The sequence below is a fragment of the Tympanuchus pallidicinctus genome, unplaced genomic scaffold (genome assembly GCF_026119805.1).
Source record: "Tympanuchus pallidicinctus isolate F22 unplaced genomic scaffold, pur_lepc_1.0 scaffold12, whole genome shotgun sequence".
Lineage (NCBI taxonomy): Eukaryota > Metazoa > Chordata > Aves > Galliformes > Phasianidae > Tympanuchus > Tympanuchus pallidicinctus.
The window spans coordinates 13,052,995-13,078,563 of record NW_026294637.1 but is presented as its reverse complement, the minus strand read 5'-3'; the positions used below and the strand labels follow the sequence as shown (position 1 = coordinate 13,078,563).

Here is a 25,569-nt window from a genome sequence, read left to right as displayed (position 1 = left end):
ATGAAATCATAACAGGAAGAGTCTCAACTCTCTGCCAAACAGTGGCAAAATAATATGCAACCAAGGATGAAGCAGTAATTTCCAATTGAGAAACAATTGAGTTTTGTAGGGAGAAACCCAAGAGGGGAATGAAAGAGAATTCTACAAGCAGGAAAAGAAATATAATTTAATTTCCTTCAGTTGGCGATTGACAGTAAGAACACGTAATAAAACCTGAGGTAAAGATGTTGCTTCCACCATACTTTTATGTCATCAAAATAGTGATTTTATGAGTATAACTTTCAAAAAGGAATAGGTATGCAGGTATCAAGTTTCCCAGGCTATGAGATTTTAGTTTGGTTTGCAGCAAGTATAGCTTTGACAAGCCAACAATACACATAACCTTCTTTGTGCCAACATTTTATGCTCACTCCCAGATTTTGACACCAACAACCCACAAGCAGTATTTCCAGAGCTCATCTGACATCATTTGTAGAATGATTATGCTGACAGAAAAACAAAGGCTGATAAGTTCAACCTCCACAATACTAAACAGAAAAGTTTGCTGACTGCAATGGAAATTGACAGGTGAAGACAAGCTCTTCTACCAAATTTCTAAGAGGCTAAAGGGACAGCATAACTGAGAGCTACTGCAATACAGTAATTAAGAAAAAAGCCAATCTAGGTTAGTTAAAAATGTTAAGAATTTATGGCCCAGATCCACAATCCACACTCATGTTTACCATCCTACTCAAATCACTAGGGTGCAACTTAAGACAAAAACAGATGACAGATTCAGTTTGAGTAACATTCTTCAGACTCTTATTCCTCCTTTCTAAAAACAAGAAACATCCAGTAAGGGACTGACTGCAGCTAACTATGTACTGAAATAACTGTAGAGCTAGTACTAAAATAATGAGTAAAGGTCTGATAGAATAACCAAGGTTACTAGCATAGTAGTAGAAAAATACAAGCAACCAGCCTCAGTCTAAGACTTCTACAGTCCTTCACAGGGAAGATACGGTTCAGTTTTGATCTAGATTCAAATCTACTTTGGAGTTAACAAAAATCTAATTTTTCTGATCTTTTCAATGCCTCACAATTAAACAGTTTGGGATAATGTGTTTGTTGAGTAACTACCTGCTATCCAAACAGCTCAAGGGCCAAAAATTTCTCCCTTTGCCCAAGACCAGGTGTTACTTTCAGAGTTTCGAAGGTGAGAGCAAAAACGAAGCAGGTTTTAATTTCAGTCTCCCCTAAACATGCAAAGAAAGTACTTTCATTGGTCATTTATCTGGCCAGTTTTCTTCATTTATGAAATCTCCGCTATGAGATTCCCCACACCACCACAATTAAAAGGCACCTTTCCCATGACCACAGGCACACAGGAATGTGACACACATCTTCCATTTATTTTGCAGTTATTCTGTCTTCCTCCTCTCTTCTGACAACTCACGGTAAGAGACTTGCATTCTACTACAAAAGGAACTTTTTTGCTGTGGGAGAGCACAAGTTGTGTGTTACCATGTACAACATGTGTTAATTTGTCATTCTTCACTGGTTTTATAAGCACAAAAGTTTGGATCGACCGACCTATCTCAAAATATTTCGAGATTTGTTATGATCACACAAGTGTATTTCTTTGTATGGGTGCTCTTAGCATTTGATTGTTTTGATTTATTCCTTCATGTAAAACATGTCCCCTCAGTGATAACATCGTGGCCACTGCAGCACATAAGGGCTCTTTCAATCAGGGTGGCTACAGAGACATTGCTATCATACCTGCCAGAGTTCTAACAACTTTTAGGACACATTTTCCAGTGTGTTAATATAGCATGGTTCGCCTATGAAAATTAAAAAGTTTAAGAGGTCAGTAAGTTGTATTTCTACATCCATATTTTAAAAGAAATTATCACTGCCATGCAAGTCATTTTGGTAAGCTTCCCCATGAGGACAAGAGTCTCAGGGGAAGTTCTCGTTGTACATATCAGGAAAAAGTCTCCACCACAGCAAAGCTTCCTCAGGGCTGTCCAGAGAGCAGCCAGGAAGTAGCACTAACAAAAGCCCTGCAGGGCACCCCAAAGCTCTGCTTCTCCCAGCACCTACACAGACCTACTACACAGGTTCAAAGAGATGTTTTCACACACCGCACACTTCGCCTGAAAACACCAAAACTAAGCAAGCCCAAACGCGCTCCGCCAGCAATCTGAGCGAGAGGGGTCACACCGCCCCACGGCGCGGCCCGCGGGACCTCCCCGCCGCCCCCCCCTCCACTGCCCCGCGCACCTTCCGCCGGGCACGGCCGCCGTCGCCGGCCGTCCTCCTGGGGGTGGTGGCGGTGACCGTGAGCCCCGAGCTGTAGCGCAGCATCCCCGCGGGCCGCCGTGCTGGCGCTGACTGCGGCTCCCTCTGGCCGGCGGCGCCGCTCCGCCCCCGCGCACACACCGCGGGCGGCCGCAGGGGCCGGGCTGCGCAGCGGCTGCCCCGGCGGGGCGGGCCGGCGAGGGGAGAGCCCGGCGACCGTGCCGCGAAGGCGACCGAGAGCCTGGAGACGGGTGCGGCCGGGCAAAGTCACTGGGGACGCGCGGCTCCCGAGCAATTTGCCCTTGGGACGCCGCGGTCCCCGTGCCGCCGGAATTTTGGTGCACGTTGGGAACGGAGCTTGGAGAAGGCGGCCGAGAGGGTACGTGTGGCACCCAGCCACCTTCTGGGCTTGGAAAAAAGGAGCTGAGGCTCAGAAGAGGCCTCTCTGGTACACACTTCTGAGTGCTCTAATGGGATAGAGCTGGCACCGTCCCCCCCCCACCTCCTGCTGCAATTCCTGAGCCACTCTGGCCTGTCAGCTTATTAGTTGTGCTCCGGGAACACACAGCAGGCTGGGCAGAAAAGCCCCGACTGCAGGCAGCCTCAGGTGCGAGGCACGAGGCTGGGGCGACTCTGTGTGCAGGTGGTGGCACAAGCTTTCATGTTGAAGGTCCAGCAAGGAGGTGAGGCTGGCGCTGGAAATAGCTGGCACTGAGCATACATTCTTAGATTGCAGGTTTGGACTTCAACATTTCCTTCAGAAGATACTTGTCTCTTCCAGGACGTGGCTGAAGGGGAACACTGTAACCCTCCAGCACTATGCAGGCCCAGATGAGCACACACCACGTTCACCTGCATCCCTGCATCCCTCATAAGCAAGCAGCATGTTCCTGAGTAAACTAGAGACAACAAAAAGAAATGCTTAAGCACAAAACAAATTGCAGAAGAAATATGTATCCTTTGTCTCCATGTAAATACCTTTAAATAATTAAGACCACAAGAAAACACAGCTATAGCTACATGATGTCCTTGCCCATTACGATGTTAATGAGCACACTGCTGTGGCTATGAGCTGTTTGCTGGTTTGGAGAATGCTGAAGAAGAGGAAGTAATTTGCTACCTACTGAGGGACTGGTGCCTCACCCTCTGTGTGAAGTGTCTATTCTCTTCTGTTTCTCAGATCCCTGTCTCAAGACACTGAGCCATCAGGGCAAGATGCTGAGCTGTCAACATGACATGGATCTGAGGAAGAGAGGAAGAAAACATTGCCCAGGCCTGGAGGAGAGAAAAAAGGGTTGGTCTGCATTACTGTTCAGTCCTTCTTGTTGTTTTCCCAGCTTCTGTTCTTTTCTCTCTTGAGGAAGGCATATAGCCCAAGGCAAATGAGACAGAGCAACCACTTGTATTTGGACTTCTCTCAAGACTGACTGCATGTTATACCTGCTGTTCTGCCTGAAGATGCCCCAAGCCCACTATCAAATTTCCAAATGAATCATCCATCATCTTAACTCATGGCAATAATCCTGCTCTCAGAGGGGATTTCCTGGTGCGGAAAAGGTTTATATTCAACAACAGGGATATGGTTCCTCACATATCACTTAACTGTTGGGCTGTGCCTTAGCAGTGATCATTGGTTGTTCCTGGTCCTTCCGGTGAGCAGAGATGTCTCAACTTAGATGCTAGCATACAGCCTTTGTGTGGTTACAGCTGCCAACATCACATACCTGTGAGATTCTCCTGGTCAGTGAGAAGCTGTGCCTTCAGGACTTCTCTCTTCTCTGGAGAAAGGCATGCACAAAAGGCTGTAGTCACTGCAAGGCACAGACAGAAGAACTGCTTTTCCAAGGGCAGGCACAGAAACCAAACTTGTGCCACACTCTGGTAAAGGACCTCCTTTCCGTGGCCTACAGTATGACAAAGTCACAAAGGTACAATAGTTGGGTCCCTGGGAGAGTTTGCATGACTGACTTTGAGAATTATGATAAATTTGATGGAAATCTTTTTTTGTGTGTGGATGGAGGAAATACCTGTCCATAAGTAATACAACTACTACAAATGCAGTTTTCTATGTTTTGTCTGTATTACGAAGGGCCCTCCTCATTTCTTGGAATATAATGGCAAGACATGTTTATCTGATACAGCAATCTCAACAGAAACATCTACTTCTGGGCACTTTCTCGAATTAAAATTGTCCTAGAAGGAATAACCTGTAAGCATACTTAGTCTGTTTTTTTTTGGTTTTGTTTTCGTTTGTCTACTCTATAAACCATCTCCTTTCCTTTCCCCTAGTCAGCAAACTGCAGCATTCAACTTGCTTTCCCCTTTGTTAGTTGTCTGTGAATCCTTTAAAGTTTCTTCAGCTGTTCTGCAGGCTGTGAGGTTCTATGTGCATAGTAAACATCTGAAAATGCCTAATAATCTCTAAGCTCTACCAAGGCTGAAAAGAATGTGTAAAAGAAAGAATCAAAAACAAAACAAAACAAAAAAATCCACAGAACCCCAGAACCAACCAACCAATGAACCAACCAACCAACCAAACAAACAAAAAAACCCTTCTCTTTGTATGAAAGCAATATTTGGAATAATAACTTTTTCTCCCAACCACAGCTCTGACACGTTACAGAGATTATGGAAGATTATGGATGGAGTGCTGGTACTGAATGAACACTTGGTACCCCCAGCTATAAAGTGAGACACTCAATAAAAGATGTTGCAGAAATACGAGTCATATATAGATGGGCTGCAAAAAAGCTCAGAGATGTAGAATTATTTTTGGATGAAGACAGGATAGACAAAAACAGGGGTAGGAAGAGGGCAGTAGAGGCTTAGAAGTTCATGACTGGTATGTGAAGGGGGAATAGCTACTCACTACTTCCTGCCCTTGGGAGCAACAGATTTGAAATGAACGAGGCACCACATCTATGTGTAATTTTGGCAGAGAATTATGGCAGAGAATATTATGATTATGAAAGGTATATGTGCTCTCTAAAAGCAGCTGAATAAACTCTTGAAAGGAGCTACAGAAACTGTAAATCATGAAGGGATGCACAGAATTACTGACTCAGGAGGTCCTTGAACTGTGGGCTTGCTTTCTCTTTCACTCTCACTGGAGGTTTAAGCCAAGAAGTAACAGTCCACTGGTGACCCACTTCCTCTTTCATTCCTTGAGAGATTAGGGATAAATGTCTGCTTGGTTTTAGCTTGGACCTATGACCCTACCTGTCTCGCTCTGATACCATCTGAACTAGATCTGTTGGAATTTAAAGCTCTTATTCCCTGTAGGAGCATAGCATCCTTCTATAAACATCCCTTGCTGTCTTTATGTTGGACGTGGTGCTAACTTACAGACACAGAATGGGAGAATAGAAAGTAAATCACACTTGATTAGCTAGACTAAAACAATACTGATCTTTATAGCTGTACAGACTGCCCATAATGTATATACAGTCATACAGATTGCTCACAAACTATACAGAATGTGGTGGCAGATAATAATCTGACCAGGATGAGCTTTTAGTTCAAAACTTGCCAGTGTTTTTGTGAATGTAATGGTACAAAGGAACTGCAGGTTAATTATAAGATGACACTATAATTGTGAATATCTGGGGCAATAGTTGTTGTGAAAGAGCTAATAAAGATTACACAAAATCTGCAGCAAATTTGAAACATTGGAAATGTTTGTACCTTTTTCCCACTCCTCCGAATATCCTTTTTGCCACCACCAGCATCACAGGTCCAGGAAGACCACAGACCACTATGCTGTGGAAGAAATGAAACAATGTCATAGAAATAACAGGCCTTTATATTAAAAGTCTGTGGTCACAAGATGAATAACAGAGCATACAATACACAGAATGGAAAATATGTCTCCTCTCACAAAACAGCAAATCACAAAGGCAGTACTGCAGGAATGGGGAGCCTGGCCTTAACAAATTGCCTCATTACAGCCATGTTAATTCTCTTCTCCATCGTCAGACTAAATGCTGACAGAGTCCAAAGGAAGGGGTAAAGTCCTAGTGACACCTCATCAGCTGCAATATTAGCCCTGTGAGATTTGGGAATAATTGCTGAGTTACAGATTGTGCAAGAACTCACACAAGTGGTCATTAAGGTTATAAAATCCCAGTTGGATTGTTACAAAAATGAAGTGTTATAATTAACTTCTAATAGCCTTCACTTTCCAGTGGGATTACAATCCACTCTGTCTTTATCATCCCCAAGGCGTGAAGCCCATTTATAGCAAGACTGTCAAATGGACAGATGCATGTGCAATACTTCAGAACCAGACTTGGCAAGACCAGTGGGCTAGATCACCTATTTTTCTTCAAAAACGTGTATTTTTCCTGCTAGCATTGACATTTGTATTCCACAGACATGTATTTAGCTCAGCACCATGTAAACAAGTCTCAAACAACCTTTTTTGGGCATTACAGCTAGCATGAAAATGTTGTCCTGTTAACTATCATAAAACAGCTTGTTAGGGGACGAGCACCTGAAATTGAGTCTCCAAATTCAGCAACCATAGGTCACCTCATATGCAGTACACAAACCAACACGTAATATTGTACAGTTCTTATCTTGAGCAATATTTTCCTTTTGCACTGGGAAATACACCATTAGCTACGTTTGGAGTTAGTCTGGTTCACAGCTGGCCTTTTGAAGGAACATGACACGTACAACTATCTGAATATCCAGCTTGGTTTAGCTACAAGCATCAAATCACTTCTCTAACCTATTGACATAACTGTTTTCTGTCACTTAACACTCCCAGTATACAGCTAATATAGGATAGCTACAGAAACTCAGAGCCTCCCCTGCTGACCTCGCGTAGACAATCTATATTTAGGAATGCCCATACCAGGAGTTTAAAATGCAGAATAAATACTTTGTTTTGCAAAGTTCTCAATACTCATTTTATGTTATTATTTCACCTGGTTTAATTAAGTAAAACAAGGAAATTCCTGGAATTACCTGCAATAGCAGTTCGATTCCACCTTTGAGGTGGGTTCTGAGAATAGTTTCAAACTAATTCTAGACAGCTCAGTAAATAAATAATACAAGGCAATTTGTACTATCATTTACTGTGGAATAGACAGAAAGAACAAGTCAGAATGGATTAGTCTCTCAAAGTCACATCCAGACAAGAACAAAGAGTAGTCCACCAAAGTTAATCAGGTAATGATAACAGCAACATTTTGCCATATACCCTTATGCACATGTATGTATCTTAGTGTATTTCATGCTGTTTGTGTGCCTAGTAGCTAGTCAGCTAAGAATTGCAGTCTCAGAGTGCTAAAATGCAACTTAGAGTAGAATAAAAATTATAGTTAAGATTTTAAAGAAAGATGCAAAGCCCTAGAAGGACACATTCTCAGCTTATCATGGAAGGGGTTTTGACTGAGCATGTCTATAAGTCATAATGTTTACACAGCTATAGCCATGGACTTCATTTTATCAAAATAAAAGCTTGTTCTTCACTAAAATCAGCTGTTACAACAGATATGAAAGGTATAAAGACAAACTGAGGAAAGTTAATCATGAATACATGGCTGCCTATGAATGGTAGAGAACAGTTCTGTCATTTTTCAATCACTACTTCTTAGGGCTTTAGATAGCATCACCTCACATTATGTTGAAGCATATGAGGCATCAGTCCAGTTCTGATTCAGCAAAAACTGTACCACCCCTTGATTCACCTTCACCATTTCCTCCTTCATGTAAATCTCCCGTTCAGCATATGGTCACAGCCCACAACAATGTGCAATTCTAGGTCTATCATTCTTTCCTTGGCAATAGGCTTTGTTTCAGTCAGTTCGTGCCACACAAGAAGGATGGTTCAACATGAATGTCATTTAAAAATAATGCAGCACAGGAGTAGCAGCATTGCTCATCAAGGGGTGTGACTTGGCCAGGCCATGTAATTGAACTGGTTAACTGGTATGCAGGAGAGCAGAGAACAGGCACACCCACCATTAGTAGATATATTGCTAGGTGCTTGCATTTAAATTATATTTCGCTCCTGGGAGATAATACTAAAAGATAGATTTCTTCTAAAAGGCTATTATTTAAATATTGTTATTCTTGCAGGAAACAGATAAATTTTAGAGGCAGAAATAAACTGCAGTACAAGTTCTTCTGTAGGAAAAAATGAACAAATTTCAAGGAGTGACAGCATTAATTAGACAATTCCAGCTCACAAAGGGGAAGATTTTACCTTAATTTCACCACAGGAATGAAACAGATGAGGAAAAAGGGTAAAAACTACATTCTGTTCTATCTTATGATAGAAGACTGGAATAACAACTAGTGGATTTCAGTCCAACTTCAGGGTGGTATTCCATCAGGAGTATGATGGAATATTTTTTACATTAAAAAAAAAAAAAACAACAGGCACTTGTCCAGAGCATCTGAACCAAAAGTTCTTGGTCATTCAGTTGTGTCTGGTCTTACACCTGGTTTAAGACCTGTTCTTCCATGTTCCATCGCAGAATGTTGCTCATAGAACTTCAGTAGTTTTTAATGACTCTCCCAGCACACTGACTGCACACACCCATAGGCAGCACAGAGAGTTATACATAAAATCTGTGCAGTACTAGTGGAAGATCTCATTTTCTTTTGTTTCTTAATACTATTAAGAAAAAAGTTAATTAGAAGTCATATAAAAGGAAAGTAAAGTTGGAAATGGAGATATTTTAAATCATAAAAAAATAGAATCAGATTGTACTGACTCTATCAGGGGACTTTCAACAGGAAAGCTTTCTTCCTTCCATTCCTAAAAAAACATTCTAGTGGACCTATCTGTATTTAAAGTGTAAGGATTTATTATTATTTTTTTGAATCTTATCAACAGTCTCCTCTCTTTTGCACCAAGCCATTAAAATAATCAATAAAGAAGTAAAGTTATAATCAGTGCAGAAGATACTGTTGGGCCTAACTAAGGTAAAGTAATTAGGAGGGAGTATAGGGACGATTAAATAGGTAAGGGCACTTACTAACAGCTCAATCATAGCGAATAAATATTACTTAGGGGGATGCCCCTCTAACAAGCATCCCAGTCCTAGAAAGGAAATGGATTCACCCACCTAATCACTTCCACATTTGGTCATAGCCTGTATCCTGGATGGCCACTCCTCAGATTTCTCCCATGTCATCCTTCAGGCCTCTTCAGCCCAGATTTTTTTTCCTCCTGCTGCACATGGTGTCTCATCCGGTTAGCAATACAGCTGAGAATGAGCATGGTTCAGGTCCTGATCACAGAGAAGGAGATATGTGCTATTCCTGGAAGTCACCTTGAAGAAATACGACAGCCTTTGAAATAGGTGAAACCAGTAACATCTTGAAATTGTACAGCAGGATTTCCTGATATTCTGCCTGCTTGATAATAATGCGAAATTGAAAGAAATGTGTGGCTTTTGGATGATACAAACCTGTCTACAAGAGGAAGCTAACCAGTTTGCAAGACCGCTTATAATTTAGAAAGCTTGTATTCTGATATTAAACTACTCCCACAGAGGAACTATTCCTATCAGGAAGCATAAAGCATAGTGAGGACTCTATCAAAAGACCTTTGCAATGACTTGTTTCATTGACCCACTCATTTCTATGGAATTTTTATTTACTCTGTAAATTTATTCCAATTGGGAGATTTAGAAGGAAGTCTCAAAAAAAAAAGCCTTCTTTTTCTATGTTTAAAAATGGGTCTACAGTTAATCTCTACTTGTATCCAAGGGAAATGCTGAAAAAAATACGGAGAAAACTGCACAGCAAAGAGCTCCACAGTATGACAAACTCTTCACGGGCTCCAGGGAAGGCCTCTCCTCTTCACTCAGCTCCACTTACTATTTCTCTTCAGATGCCTGAGCCTTTTCTGTAGTACTTCTACCATGTGTCTGTAAAGAGATTTCAAACTATCTCTGCTGAGAAAGTCTTTTTCTCCACATTAATTTAACTTTAAAAAAAAAAAAAAAAAAGGAGTTAGCATTAACTGTACTGCCACAAATGTTCAACTGCTATCCTTTCTCATAACTTCGCCATGCTCCTTTTGTTGCACTTCTATCCAAATTGCTTTTTGAACAAGTTTATCTATTATATGTTAATAGAGCAAATCCCTGCCTCTGGAATTCTTCCAGAAAACTTCACAAGCTTCCAAACTGGCTGGACTGAATAACACAAAAATTCTATCAGGCCTTCTTGAGTTGGTCTATAGGTTTATTAAGGCAGAATCCCATCATCATCAGTCGCAGGCTTGTTTTCTGCATAAGTATTTCAGCATGGAAAACTATAGTATAGGCCTGCTGTATTTATAATCAGAATGCAGCTTCAGCAAGGAGTGTCCTTTTCCCATTAACTCAGCCTAACACAGGTGTTTTTTTTTAAATACAACAACATATTTTGGTTAGTACAATTTAATCTTGTTGACTTTGGAACTGCAACAATGCAATGTTAGCAGAGAGAGCAGAGGTATGAGGGGTATGGAGAAAAATGAATGCTTAAGACAGACCAGCCTGGAACGCGTGGTTCTCCCCTGCGAGAATAGAAAGGTGTGCAAATTATTACTAAGAGACAATTGCCCTACTTTTGGTATTTGCCTGATAATAGCCAAGAAGCAAATGGAGGTGCTCTGGATATTAATGTGGGTTAATAGAATTAAAATAGTACAAAGAAACTATCATATTGCTTTTCATAATTAACCTGAAGATTCACTGCTGCTGCAGGTCACTGAACTGAAGTTGCCACTACTGAAAGAAGAGATGCATAATGTTTATGCGTAAAGGACCGGGTTTGGGTGAGCTAGTTATCATGAATTCTACCAGAGCTATCAATCAGGTTTACCCACAGTGCTAGCAATGACTGACAGGGACTGACAATAATCTCCTCTGACACAAGACATCATGGCAGGAAGGAGAAGAAGGGGTTTGTCTTCCTGTGGGCCACTGGGAATTGAACTCTGCTGAAAACAGCATGTTAGTCCATCACTCTGCCCTCGGAGATCTCTGTATCCTAACTTACAACAAATGACTAACAGGAACCCAAGGCTCAATCCTCCAGCCTCTAAAATCAGTAGCAAAATTCCCAGTAATTTCTACAGATGTTAGTCAGAGGTTATAATATATTAATACAGTAATTGCATGCACTACATAGGAAACATCTCGTGTCCATTCACTTTCTAGCTTGGTTTATTTTAGCAAATAATTCAGAGGGGTAGCAAGCACTTCAGAAATCTTCATCAACCAGCTATTTTATGACACATGCTGTGCTTTTGTTGATGTATTAGAATACAAAATACATCAAAATATTCTGACTGCAGACAGGCTAAAAAGCTCTTAAGAAAGAATTCTGGTACATTTCCAACTTCCCATATTACTGGAGTTACAGTATCTCTATGAATTTTTGGGTTCTTCTGTGTTACTATGTTTGATATTCTGATGAATATATTTAAATAGAAAGATTTTGTAGAATTAAACACTGGAGATAAAAATGTTTCAAATGTCTTCCAGAACTGTATGCCAACTAAGTACTTCTGCCTCTGTCCTTAAGGAAACAATGCATTTTCCATACCTCCCCTCAACTACTCGGGAAAATTTTCAGTCCATTTAGATTGCTCTTTGTCTGATAGTACCCAGAAATAGCTGCTGTACAGAGGTTAGATTCCTTGGCTACCTTTAAGTTAGCATATTTAGCTACCAGCAACAACTTTGCCACAGCAACACAAAAGTTAAAATGCACTGACTTACTCCATCATGCAGATAAAACTTGAAATTCCAGTGTTTCTGTAGCCACATATAGTCCAGATGCTTATAAAAGCTGTGGCTGAATTTTTGCTGTCTTTTCTGGTCAAAACCATCTGATCATATTAATATAAAATCTTCAAAAAAAGATGAACTTTTATCTTTGTGGCAATTCTGAGGTTCCTCTTGGACAAGAATAGCATGATTTTGTACAGAGCTTGGTAATACAGAGGGACCTTGACAGGCTTAAGCAGTGGGCCCAGGTGAAACTCATGTGGTTCAACAAATTCAAGTGCAAGGTCTTGCACCTGGGTCGAGGAAATCCCCATTGCCAATACAAACTGGTGGATGAAAGGATTTTTCAGCAGCCCTGCTGAAAAAGACCTGGGGGTACTGTTAAATGGCAAGCTGGACGTGAGCCAGCAATGTGCCCTCTCAGCCCAGAAAGCCAACCATATCTTGGGCTGCATCAGAAGTGTGGACAGCAGGGCAAGGGAGGTGATCCTGCCTTTCTGCTTTGCACTGGTGAGGCCTCACCTGGAATACTGAGTTCAAATGTGGTGTCTCCCCAGTACAGGTGAGATGTGGAACTGTTGGAACACTTCCAGAGAAGTGCCACAAAAAATATCCACGGAATGGAACACTTCTCCTGTGAGGACAGGCTGAGAAAGCTGGGGCTGCACAGCCTGGAGAAGGCTATAAGGTGACCCGATAGCGGTATCTAAAGGGCAGCTACAGGAAAGAAGGGGACATACCATAGAACAAGAGGAAATGGCTTCAAGCTCAGGGAGGGGAGATTTAGGTTAAATATAAGGAAAAAATCTTTTACAGTGAGGGTGGTGAGGCACTGGAAACAGCTTACCTAGTGTTATTGTTGATGCCCCATCTCTGGAGGCTTTGAAGGCAAGGCTGGACAAGGCCCTGGACAACCTGATCTAGCCGTGGTGTCTCTATTCATTGCGGGGGAGTTGAATTAGATGTGGCCCTCAGAGGTCCCTTCCAACTCTAAGGATTCTATGATTCTATGAATACAAATCGAGAGAATCTGCTCAAGTAGAAATTATGGTCTTGTTAGCCTACAAAACATGACTGATGACATGGCTAATTCCTGATGATATGGCTAATGTGGGCACCCAGTAAATAAAATCACACAATTCACCACAGTTCATAACTATCCCATGTGAATTTTGGAAAAGAGAAGACATTCTTAGGTAGACTGAAATTGTAACTGCTCAAAATTCATTAGTTTCCATGAAATGGAGAGATACTAAGATTGAGTCATGTCAGATTAAAAAAAACAAACAAACAAAAGAAAGGGCGGTTGAACTTCTGAGAAAAACCACAACACAGTGCATACAGTTCAGTCCTCTTAGAAATGTTCAAACACACATTTCTACTTTTCTTACCCTGCTGACACTTTTCTTGGTCAGTGCCTGAAAATAGGTGGAAAGAGATCAAATCTGAAAGGATGTTGGAAATCATTTCTTTGAGAATACCTTTAAGTGTTGAAGCAAAAGACAACTTGGTTGTCTGAGAAATTCTCTCTCATGTTATAGTCCAGCCACAGCTGCTACCTCATTTTGCTTCCCAGACCATCACTTGCTCTTATGCAGGGCATAACAGATGCCAACACTATATCAGAGTTGCTGTCTACCTTGTTTGTCACTGGCCAGGATTTCCTGCTTTGAAGAGAGGTAGAAGAATTCCACCACAGACAGACATTAATTATCCTCCCACTCCCTCTAAGTATCTCCCTGGATCCCTAATCATTAAAGATTGGCTTACTTCCTGAACAATAGGTTTAGTTAAACTCTGCCGACAGATTTTCATGAATAATGAGTATTCTTAACAGTTATGAAACATCTCTCTCATGCTAAAACTGTCATAACCAGTGAGTTACAAACTCTAATCATGTTCTAAAAAAGTACATGTGTTGATCCTCCTCACTCCATTTTGGTGATCATCTCCTTGTCACAGGATGATAAGACAACAAAAAGAGCAGATGCTGATCAGTGCTCTTTCTGTCCTTTACCACATAACATAAACTTCAAAACAAGTTCAGTATTTTTTCCAGTTCTTCTCCAAATTAATTTCCCCAAACCGAGGATCATCACCAGGTTTCTACTGATCTGTTCTGGTAATGCAATAGAACCTCTGAGTACTTCGTACAGCAGCAGCACTTTTACAAAGTGCATCACAACTCACTATTATACGGAGTAGTGCACATTAGTTACTTGATTCACTTCAATTTCTTAAATACTATTTTGACTGTAGTTTTATACTGAAAAGGATCTTTCTTCAGCAACAGACCGCTTTCTGTAGAAAATACTTCTCAGAATAGCAATCTGGCTTAATTTTGTACATTGTTGGACATCTTCATTGTTGGACAATTCATACACCAAGAGGACTAAGTAATTTTGCCCATTTTTCAAGAAGCCTGTGCTGGAGCTCAACCTCAAGTTTACCAAGCTTCAAGATATACTTTAGCTTCTCAAGACCTCTCAGGTTGGCTTATAAACGATCTCCCTTTTTAGATGGAGTATCACAATTGGCTCCAAACCAGTTGCTTGCTGGGAAAGCAAGCAAAAGGCGTACTATTAGACCATAATTAGCACAAGTCAACAAGTCAGCAGAACGGGTGCAATACGTCAGCTGCAATGCCAGCCACAGCAGGAGTCCTGGCTGCTTAGCACTGTTACGGGATGAATTTTACCACTCTCATCATACTGAAGGATGCCAGCAACAAAAAATGAAAGCAGTGCCTGCCACAGGGCAATTTGCAACTGCCACAGGCAGCAGTCCCCAGATCCAATTGTGAGATTTGTTGCAACAAAACCTTGCACTGTGGCAAATAACTACAGTCACAGGTAGGTACTGCCACATCTAGGTACAAAAGGCATTATGTGACTAAACACAATTAACGATGTATTAAAATGATGTATGATCCTGCAAACCGGGATCCAAACTGCGAGGACCCCTGGGACAAAGGCAGGGCACAGCCCGTAAGGAGCTGCCTTCTGCTCTCTGCTGCCACCTGCGGGGCACACTACCGCACTCGCCCCGGCACGGCTTCCTGCGCCCTGAGGTTTATGGCTCCATCGCTTTACCTTGAGGATGAGAAACACTTACCTGATGTACCTTGCAATCCTGATTGCAGTTTCCACGTTTAAGATTTTCAGAAGTTTCCCTTGGAAATAAAAGTCCTTCTCCACCTAGAAAACTTGCATCAAAGCTTTCCCCATTTTGTGGTGTTTTGTTTCATTTTTCTCAAGAGCAGAAATGCCTATTTTTGCTCAGCACAGGGTTTCAGAGGAAGTAGCAACAAAGTTAATTGGTACCAATTTCTCTTTTCCCCTCCACATTATTTCTAAATTTGTAAAAGTTATAAATGTAATGAGATGAACTGCACTGAGAAGATACAGTGCCAATCAGAGTTAAAACACAATGTTCTTTTATCACTCCCTGTACTGTTGCAGTGTTCTCAAAGGGCCTGACTGCTGCCCTGCAGCAACAGCCAAGCACCAGTTGTATCAGCAGCACATCACTGCCTGTATGCTTTGGAAAGTGCAATTGCTGTTTGTACAGTAGGTATCACCCATAGGTCCCATGGCCCTTAAAGCAAGGAAATCAAGATTTATGACTGTACCTCTGCAGCAAAGGCACTCCAAAGAGTCTTGCACAGCCAGCACAAAAAGACCTTCAATCTCAGGTGTGTGACAGATAAGACAGCTCCACCACGCTTGCAAGACATTCCAGTATAGGAGTCTGCAGAGCAAAGGGTGAAACACAGCACAGCAAGCAGATATGCTGAAAAAATCAATTTCTGTGAAAAATAAGATTCTTGGCTTTATTTCCTAATATTTTTCTCTAGAAAGCTTCAACCTAGACACACTAAGAAGTTCTCAGTGAAGTCTAGTGTTGTGCTTCATTTTCTAGGCATGTTGACAGAGACACAAGGTCAAACGGTGAACCAGCAGCTCAAAGGATTAGAAGTCAGAATGCTTCTGGCTTTTAGAGCTTCACTTTCAACTGCACTCTGTATTTTCTAGATGGTTCTGTATTTCTTTTGATAAACGTTTAAAAGATGAATTAAGATAACTGTTGCGTCTTTGCATCAAAAAGCACTTTTACACACACAGTATCCAAGAAAATGCCTGAACTCTGGTGAAGGTGCTCTTTACTAGGAAGGACTTACAGTAACCAGTATGACAGTAGCCACTTGATTTCTTTTATCCATTTTAAGTAGACGGGATTATAGTTTCAAACAGGGGCGCAATGAACTGATAATGCACTTGCAGAGATGTATGCCAAACCCTCTGCCTTCAGTGCACATGTATGCTTTTGCTCTTGCACTCCAGTCCCAAATGTGTACATTTAGAGAGTCCTTTTTCCTTAAAAGTTCTTACCTCTCCCCATCCCAGCCCAACCCAACCCCCCCAAAAAAAGGCTGCCGAGAATAGTTAGCTCTAGAAAAGTGACCTTTCACTCAACAGCTCAACTCTCACATCGATGGAGTGGAACTGCTTTTTAGAAAAAAGTAACATTCATTTCTGATATAAACAGTTTTGCAGGGCTCAGTCCCAACAGTTTCCTCTCTGTTGCTGCTCTTGGAAGTGGAAACATCTTTATCTTTCCCAGAAGAACACAGCAGTAATCACAAGTTAAGAGAAAGCAAAGAATTACGCTACTTCTTTCTGGAAGAAGGATAGGAGACAAAGAGAGGCATAAAATTGAGTAATACTGGCAGGCATTCTGAGTATTTCAGTGTTTGAAGGAGCTGAAGATTTTTCTGCAAAACAAAATTACCTGCACTGCACAGCCATATGCATTTAGGTATCTGTGTGCTTAAGATGGCTTAGGTGATTTTCAGTATTGGGCTTTAAGAGGGATGGCTGAACAGCAAAATCCAACAGACCAGAACTGGATCCTGCAATGATCTTCCTTCTACATTTTATCCCTTGCTTTATATTATACTGTTGGTAGGTTTCATCCTAACCAGAATGCATGTTAACACATAAAGTAACTTCTTAATAGTAATGAGCATAGTTTTCAAATGTATAAATCATTGCTCAAAAAGCTTATTCTGTTGAAGAAACAGCAATAGACAGAAAGTATGGAAAAAAACTCGTTACCTGTACTGAGACCCTTCTCTGTGCTCACATAGAAATGTTCTTACAGTTTCCCTCTGGCAACTTGGAGAGCTTAAATTTTCATCATCCACCTGTGCTTGGAATTTAACTCTTTTTTTTTTTTTCTTGTCTGTTTTTCTGCTAATGGCATGAACCTTCAGAATCTGAATGAAACAGCAAATTGTTGTTGTAAGTAGAGAAAAGATTGGATGTTTCCTTTCACACAAAGCATACGATCTCTGCTGACCTCATAGGGGGTTCACTGGTAATCACTTGCTAACTTGAAAACAGCTGTCACACTTCTATGGAGGTAGGAAAGTCCAATTTACTACTACTCCTGAACTTTTCTGTAGAATTTTACTCCCTCTATTCTCCTAAGTGCTTCCTTTCTTAAAATTTTAAGAAAAAAAACCCACATACTACTAAAAACATGTCTATTTATCTCTGTATCATCTTCTTGATAACAGGAATAAGTTGAAATGATCAGATTTCCCCCAGTATAACACAGTAGGGTCACTAGGTTAAGAATACACCTAATCAGCCCTTATGCAAACAAGAACAAATTGTGTTATAAACCCTGGTAATTTTTATGGAATGTTGCTCTTTCAGCAAAGCTTTTGAATGTTTTGCAGTGTTATTTGATAACTGCAGTTGGTAGAAATTAAGCAGCTGAAACACATAGATTCACTCACAGGATCGGAAGCTCCAATAAGCATCAAAATTAAATTTCTGAAATATGCTGTGTGATGCAGAAAAGACCAAAAAGCTGGAGCTATTGCACTGTGTAGCTCACTCAGCAAAGTATACAGCTGGGCTGTAAAAATGAAGAATGCACAAGAAATAGTTTAGAAAATCAATTATAAATAAGAACAGATTATTTAACTCATTAACTAGGCAAAAGGAAATTGAAACCGACAAGTATAAATCAGAAATTGGCAGGTTAATCACAAAGTAATATTCTCATCACCAGGAAAATAAACTGAGGGGGACAAAATTCTGCCTGGTGACTGAACAATAAAAAGTAACCAACAGTGTTGATGCAAGAAAGCATTTGTATAGCTTTTTGTACAGCATTTCCTCAAGTGAGGCATAGGGAAGCAGTACGGGAGACAAGAAGACAACGTCCTTTTCTTCTTCTTTGCAAGTAAAAGGGAGAGAATCTCTGAAAAACCTTAATGGTTTTATGAAAACAATACCTTCCAAAGTCAAGGGCATTAAAATCACGAAGAATATCCTCAATTTATTATTTGGACAGTGTGTGAAGAGTTTGTGTAGGACAGAAGGATTTTGCTCATTTGTTTGCTTTTATATTTATGTTCCACATTGTATGGTAATTGCCATTGAAGAATCCTGCAGCATTTGTTAAATGTTATTGATTTAAAACATCAAAACACTCTTGTACAAGTTAACTTGTATTCTCCTGTCTACAGAAGCAGGTCTAGAAAAGCAAGAGGCTCTGGCAGAGTGCAACACAAATATTTAGATAGAGGAGAATTTCAATGGGAGGAAACATTTTTACACAAGTTTTCTATCACAAGATACAAATGATCAAAATCTCAGTAGGGTTTTAAAGGCCATTAATTCCAGAGAGGACAAAATGTTCAAAGATACTTATACTCAAACAGAAGAATCCACTGTACCAGGAATCAGGTAATGACTTGTATCAAGTGATGGGGCTTAGGTCTGTGTGTTTCTAAGATTTTATGGTATCAAAGAAAATGGAAGGTCTCTACAGGCGTTTTTCCAATACACCAAAAACTCTGATGTTTGTAAAAATATTGAAACTGATTGTAATCCACACTTCTTCACATATTTTCCTATGGCTTTTACAGTCCAAGAGCCTTGCTTCCTGCAAAATTCAGAGGTACATTTAAAAACTATATGCAAATGCTAGTCAAAGTTTTCTAAACTTAACTCTGATTTAAGATGAGTTTTGATTAAAAACAGCCATGAGATGAACTAAACTTCTTTAAACTAAGACTTCCTTAAACTACTACCAGTGCTTTTTGTAGCAAACAAGATCTAGACCCTATCATCATGGCTAAAATACTCACCATTCACAAAACGTGTGTCACTGAATGGATATCAGTAGTTGCATTTTACTAATAATGTGACAAGAAAAAGTTATTTTAAGAACTAAGGTGTCAAAGTTTAACTTCTAAAACATTATACAGTGACTTTCTTGAAAAAGAAATGTAAACAAACTTGCCAAAATTACCAATGTGATCCAATTCTGAGAGCATAATCATGACAGATTGTTTTGTGAATGACTTGAAATGCCTTTTTTCAGTATCTAGTTATATTATCTGAGAATTTCCAAGAGAATTTGTATTTCCAAGTCTAAAGAAGAAAAAAAAAAACACTTAAGGACAGTTATGATGATGATGATGATATGGCAGGGAGGGACAAGGGCCTAGCAGCCAGGATCTCTCTCTTACTAGCAGTCCCTTAACAATGCATCATTCTGGCAATTTATTTAAGTTAAAAAAAAAAAAAAAAAAAAAGTCTTCTAGATATTCCACCTGCCTACCAAGTTACAAAGAAAGTAGCTCTCCAAAGAGAAGAAAATATAGAAACCCTTCTACAGCATGATTATTTCCCAGATAATTATTTTCTGGTTCTATTCTAAATATACGCATATTCCATACGAAGTTCAATTCTCACATCAATCTAAATGCAAAGTAGAACTGTAAGATTAAAATGTTTATTTTTAACATTTACAGTTTAGTGTAACTGGAGGTAGCTGCAATATTAAGTGATTTTCTCCCAGTGGTTTGAAATAATAATTATTTACATACATCATGACAGAGTGCAGGTGCAGAACTGAAAATTGGAATCAGTTGTTTAAAATTAAGCCTATACAAACACGCAAATGAAACAAAAACTAAGTCAGAACAGGTAAGATGATAGTACAGCATAGTGCAGATCTTCCTAGAGCATGGGCTGTTTCTGTGTTGACAAAACAGTGAAACTGGTACTGCAAAAAGAAATTATACGATGTAAATCCGAAACTATCTGAAAAGATGTAGAAGATTCAGGCATAGAATGTTACAACTGTGCAGTTCACACTATTTCCCATGTACCTGAAACCATCAACGTCAAGTTGAAGACAACAGAGTGCTATGTATTATAATCTATAATGATGTGCTGTGTGTGAATATATTTGTGATCTGCAAGGCAGGAGTTTCACGTCATATAATCTTGAAAATGGATACTGCATTGTCAGGACTTTTGCCTTAACCAAGCCTATCAGCTTCTGGTGTCATGTGAGTAATGGAAGCTCCCCAGCAGCTCCAGGTTAAAGTATTTTTACAGTACGTAGTACGTGGTCCATTCAATGAAGATGTACTCAGCTATATATAATGGGGACAACTACTAATAATCACAGAGGAGTTAGCTATAGTTTATTAACAAAACTATACAGTAGCGCCTTTCCTTAAAATTCTAGATTTGCAAAAGTGATAAACTGCTCTGTGTAATCTAAACAACAAAAATATTTTTAGTAATAAAATGGAAAATGCTTTTAAAATAGAATTTGCATGTTTGTTTGTTTTTTTAATTTCCCACAAAGTTTGTTTAACAGATGAATTTCTCAAAATGCAGATACTTCTCTATTCTGAAATGCTAACATATGCATACACGACCATACATTGCAGCATATCCCAAATAGATACTCAAGAACAGGTTAGAATAATTAGATCACATGCTTTTGTTTCAAGGGCACAATGTCCTGCCAGGTGCAAAACTTTCTGGGATCCAACAATATACAGATTTAAGCATGTACTTAATCCATAAACTAATTTTACTGGAACAAGCAAGACTCCTCAAAGACTTTAAGAAGAGCTTGTCCAAGTGCCCTCAAATGAGCAGGCCTACAGTGCTGTGCCTGGCAGTTTGGAGTCCGCTTCAGGAAATGAAGATGCTAAGTAATCTCTGATTTAATTTTCATCCTTACCTCCTACAAAGACAAAGCTTCCCAACCAAAATTTGCAAAAAAGTTGTGGGCAAGCCTCACTCATCATGCAGATGTGATGGTCCCTTTAAAGTCAACAGGCAGGATTTACATTTCATCTTAAACAACATATAATAAAACTTGGAACTGTTTTCAAAATCAGAATGTACTTTCTGGCTCAGGAAGTGTGAATCTGCTCTGTAATGCAAAAAAAAGTATTTTATTTTAGTTAAAACCCAAGTATAATATTTAGTATAAATTTAGATATTCTACATATGAAACTGATTTTTATAATACTTAAAACTTTACAAAATAGTACTAAAGTAGTCAATAAAAGATCAGATTTTTAAAATATTTACAATCTATATATCATTCATCTGTACTTACAATTATTAAATAATCATCTGTGTCTTCCTTAATTTTAGTGAAAAAGCTTTATTAACTACAAACTGAACTTGAATTACTTTCAAATGGCTCTTTACTTAAACAGAATTTTAACAAAATCACAATTCCAAGGCGAAATGTTATCCCTGTGTTTTCAGTAGCAGTTATATATAGCCATGTTTTATATCTGTTTTACAACACGGTTCTCTTTTCTATAATAAACAGAAGATATCTAAATAAGAAAATGGCACAGTATGGATGGAAACATCAAATTCCCAGATCTTACATCCCTTTATGGTATTTGGCTTCTAAAATATCCAGGTTTTTGATAGTTTAAGTTACTCTTCCAGTACTTTCAAGGAAACACAGAGCCAATACTTATTTTACATTATTGTGTCACTATCTTTTGAAAAGTTATTTCCTGAAGGTGCTTCACAGAGACTATCGCCATCCGTGCTGAACTCGTCATCGTCATCATCATCATCAAAATCAGTCAGCACTTTACTTGGTGACTTCTTTCGTCTACTGAAACAAAAACACACACACTTGTATGATTAACACTGCACATTAGTATACAGAATATTTTTGCAAAGCTTGTAATATAAATAGCATTTGCACTTTTTAAGAATGTCAGATATCCATGCTCTTATAGTAGAAGTTTATCATAGACTACAGCTTACATAAAAGAAACATGCAAGAGAATGAGGACTTTGACACTGAAATATTCAGTGATGTTGGAGGAAAACTAAACACAGGATAGCTGTTTCAGTCATAAGAAAATTTAGAAAAATAGAAAATTTAATCACTACAAATTACATGTGTGCCAAGCTCTACTACTCCTTTTCATTTTTCATCCCCTGCTTCAGTGATTATTCACTAGATAGAAAATAGACTTGGGCACCTAGAGCACTGAAGAAAATGATGGAAGAAAATCTAAAGAGGAAGAAAACGATGAAGAGTTTCACAGCTCTGCCTCTCAAATACTTATGACAAAACTTCAGGTTTATTACAGGAAGCCTCCAATTGAGGGACTAACGGAGCAAGTAATCAACACTGAGTGGCAAGTGACACATAATTGTAAGGTCTGACACATTATCCTACCTCAATTCCTTTTTTGCAGCATTAAGCTGTCCTTGCAATTGTTCATTCATATCTAGTTGCTCTTCTAGGTCTCTCTGAAGTTTCTTTTTAGCACTTTCCAGTCTGTCTATTTCTTCCTCTGCTTCTTCAACTTGACGCTTCATTGCTTTCAAACGCAAACTCAACTGAAATATTTACATGTCAGCTGATTAGAGGACTATTTTAATAAAGGAACTTTATTCTTCCAGCATCTATGAGAGGGAGAATAAAGACACAACTTTGCCAGCGTAATGACACTGTAATACTATGCTTCACAAATATTCAAAAGCTAGCATTAAACTTTGACAAAAGAGAAGATAATTTTTTTAAGGAAAACAAACAAACAACATACCTTTGATAGAGTAAGACAGTATGATGCTAAGCAACTTTACCTGACAGATACTATAAAACACATTTGGTTTTTTTTTTTGCTTAACCCAAAAGAATTTGTTCCTATGATAGACATCTGAATTTTTAAAGTCACTGTTTACTCTTTAGGCACAATATTAACTAATTGACCTACGTACTGAAATAAAACATGTTTTAAGCAAGGAATCAATGAAGACCACAAAAATGGCACAGAATACATTGCTATGAGAATATCAATATATGCTTAACACTTGCCTTAACAATAAGTAGCTTCTTCAAATAAAATTTTACAAGATAGAATATGCTATTCTTGGTGTATTATATCATATATAGATCATATTCTGACTACTATTTGCTTTATTTTGTAATCACAGCATTGCTGCTACGAGTGTTTCATTTTCTTAAGTTTAGAAACTGATACTAATTTACTATCAAAGAAAGGAACATGATGACAATGGGAACGGCAAATCTCATTAAATGGGACTTCATGAAGAACCAAATAATTAGTACCTAGTTACATTCCTTAGAAATGTTTCATACATGTGATGATTCATGTAAATATTTGATAATAATACTACTAGTACATTAGTTTTTTCCTCTACCTGATCCTTCTGGTCAGTCAATGAGAGATGTTCATCATCTACTTGCAACATTAACTCCTTCACTTTTCTCTCAAGTCTGCGGTTACTTAGTTGGAAATTAGCCCTATCCCTGGAAAAACAAACATAGGACAAGCCTGTAAAAAAGGGAATTCCATAGCAATATTTTAGAGTTAAATAAATACTTGTAACTGCTTTTTTTATATAAATATAAAGTTTCCTTCAAGCTTAAACAATGAAGAGAACATGAAAACTGCAATGTTCAACTACAGCTAGTATTTCTAAGCCTGTTACTGATATTAGACATTGCTAAAATAATGACATATGTAACTATGTTAGCATTGTGCTCAGTTTTAAACACATAAGGCAATTTCCTATATGATTTTGTTCAAAATCAAACCTGCAACACTTACATATAACAGCAAGTACTTTAATCAGTGCTTGTGAAAGAAAATAATAAAAAACCAAGTTGTTACATTAGATATTCAATATAAGCAAGAGGACATATATAAACACATCTGTTTTAATCTTAGCATAACTAGCTTTACCTCTCCTCATTTTCAAGTCGTTCTTCTAGCTCCGTGATCCTTGCTTCCATCTGAGCAACAAGTCCTTCTTTACTTGATCGATAAGAACCTTCCAGGTGAAGGATTCGACTCCTTAAGTCCTTGTTCTATATTTGGACACACATGATTTACATGCCCTTATTAACAAAAACAACCTTAAGACAATATAAATTGGATACACGAAGTATACCACTAGGTGGCATTCTTTCTTCTCATACAATTAATCAAAAAAGCATTCACAGAACTAAAACCACCATTTTTGGCATCTCATATAAACATATTCTCTAAATCCCCATTACAGTCTGTATTCTGTTCTTGAGACTGTCTGTAAGACTATGAAGATATCTTTCCTCTCTATTTCAGCAGGGGCTATGAGTATCTTCCTTCTGAAGACTGCTGAGCTGCAGACTAAACACACTGCTAAAAGCTAGAAAATAATGTTAATATACTTTCTGCCACAGCCATTGAAACATATGAACTGTATTCCCTCCCAGACAAAGAGCAGAAGTTTCTTGTCAAATCTATATCTTTTCTTGAAGATGTTACTTTTTCACTTGTTAGCTCTTGTCTTTAAGAGTACCTTTAAAATGAGTAACTTTAAAAGTACTCACAGTTGTAATTGCTTAAAACAATGATCAAGATCAACAGCATTCCTTTAGTACAGTCGAAGACTTTGAAGGAAAGCTCCTCCAAAAGCAGTCAAAGGATTTACTTGATTATAATATAAGAATTACAGTATATTATAATATCATAGTATTTTCTTCTGAGTATCAATATTAAGATGCTCATAGTTCATAATCTGTTTTTAGTAACACAGACTTCCAGCAGTGCATTCTGGTGGGATAGAGCTAGCTACTGAATACTGAATTCCTTAAAGACTTACTAGAATTTCCTAATAAAGAGTCACCTGGACTATTATCTCATTAATACAATCATATGATAGCTGCATTTACCTGTCTTTCCAGAGAAATCTTGTCACATTCCAAATCTTGCTTTGTAGCTCTTTCCTGAAGTAGTTCTGTTCTCATTTGTTCAATCTATTGAAGAAAGACAGAAATTTTAATTCAAAATTTGATTTAAATGTCTGTATGATATTGTGTGCATAGATATATATACATGTGTATATACATATATACATGTGCATAAATAAAGTACGTACTTCTACAAAATGAGAAAAAATGTGCTCTCTTAGAACTCAAGACATATGCCTAATTTCAAATGAAGCTTACAATTACAATCTCGTACAAAATGTTCTCTTTCGAGATAGATACGTATATTTATTCTGTAGCAGGGCATTAAACTCTTAAAATATCACACTAGAGATATGTCATGTGATAAATAGCTGAATTCCAGAGTGTCACGTCAGTCTTCAAACACCTTCTATCGTTTTCCTCATACCTAAATCTGACAAGAACCCTACCTTTAAGCTGCTGGATAGTT

General features: G+C 38.8%; 2 protein-coding genes and 1 long non-coding RNA gene across 12 annotated transcripts in view; 1 reads left to right on the top strand and 2 right to left on the bottom strand.

Moving 5' to 3' along the window:
* Positions 1-17,954, bottom strand: part of MYZAP (myocardial zonula adherens protein) — a 67,981-nt gene extending 50,027 nt beyond the window's left edge. For 2 of the 5 annotated variants that reach the window (XM_052672418.1, XM_052672413.1), the window contains exons 1-3: positions 17,833-17,954; positions 17,144-17,304; positions 15,658-15,776 (exon numbers count right to left, since the gene is read on the bottom strand). In XM_052672418.1, coding sequence (XP_052528378.1) covers positions 15,658-15,762 — 105 coding nt within the window. In that variant the 5' untranslated portion in view covers positions 15,763-15,776; positions 17,144-17,304; positions 17,833-17,954. Of the gene's footprint in view, positions 1-4,007; positions 4,095-5,967; positions 6,043-9,365; positions 9,563-15,657; positions 15,777-17,143; positions 17,305-17,832 lie in introns of those variants that run through there. The other 3 variants (XM_052672416.1, XM_052672415.1, XM_052672414.1) reach the window with 3 other exon arrangements.
* LOC128075552 (uncharacterized) lies at positions 2,361-4,812 on the top strand. The gene is made up of 2 exons (XR_008203885.1): positions 2,361-2,662; positions 3,065-4,812. It is a non-coding gene; the product is annotated as an uncharacterized LOC128075552 (long non-coding RNA).
* A 1,868-nt stretch (positions 17,955-19,822) lies between the features above and the next one.
* CGNL1 (cingulin like 1) overlaps positions 19,823-25,569 on the bottom strand; it is a 52,507-nt gene continuing 46,760 nt past the window's right edge. For 4 of the 6 annotated variants that reach the window (XM_052672404.1, XM_052672406.1, XM_052672405.1 and 1 more), the window contains exons 15-19: positions 25,083-25,166; positions 24,112-24,236; positions 23,567-23,675; positions 22,578-22,741; positions 19,823-22,001 (exon numbers count right to left, since the gene is read on the bottom strand). In XM_052672404.1, coding sequence (XP_052528364.1) covers positions 21,860-22,001; positions 22,578-22,741; positions 23,567-23,675; positions 24,112-24,236; positions 25,083-25,166 — 624 coding nt within the window. In that variant the 3' untranslated portion in view covers positions 19,823-21,859. Of the gene's footprint in view, positions 22,002-22,577; positions 22,808-23,566; positions 23,676-24,111; positions 24,237-25,082; positions 25,167-25,569 lie in introns of those variants that run through there. The other 2 variants (XM_052672408.1, XM_052672409.1) reach the window with 2 other exon arrangements.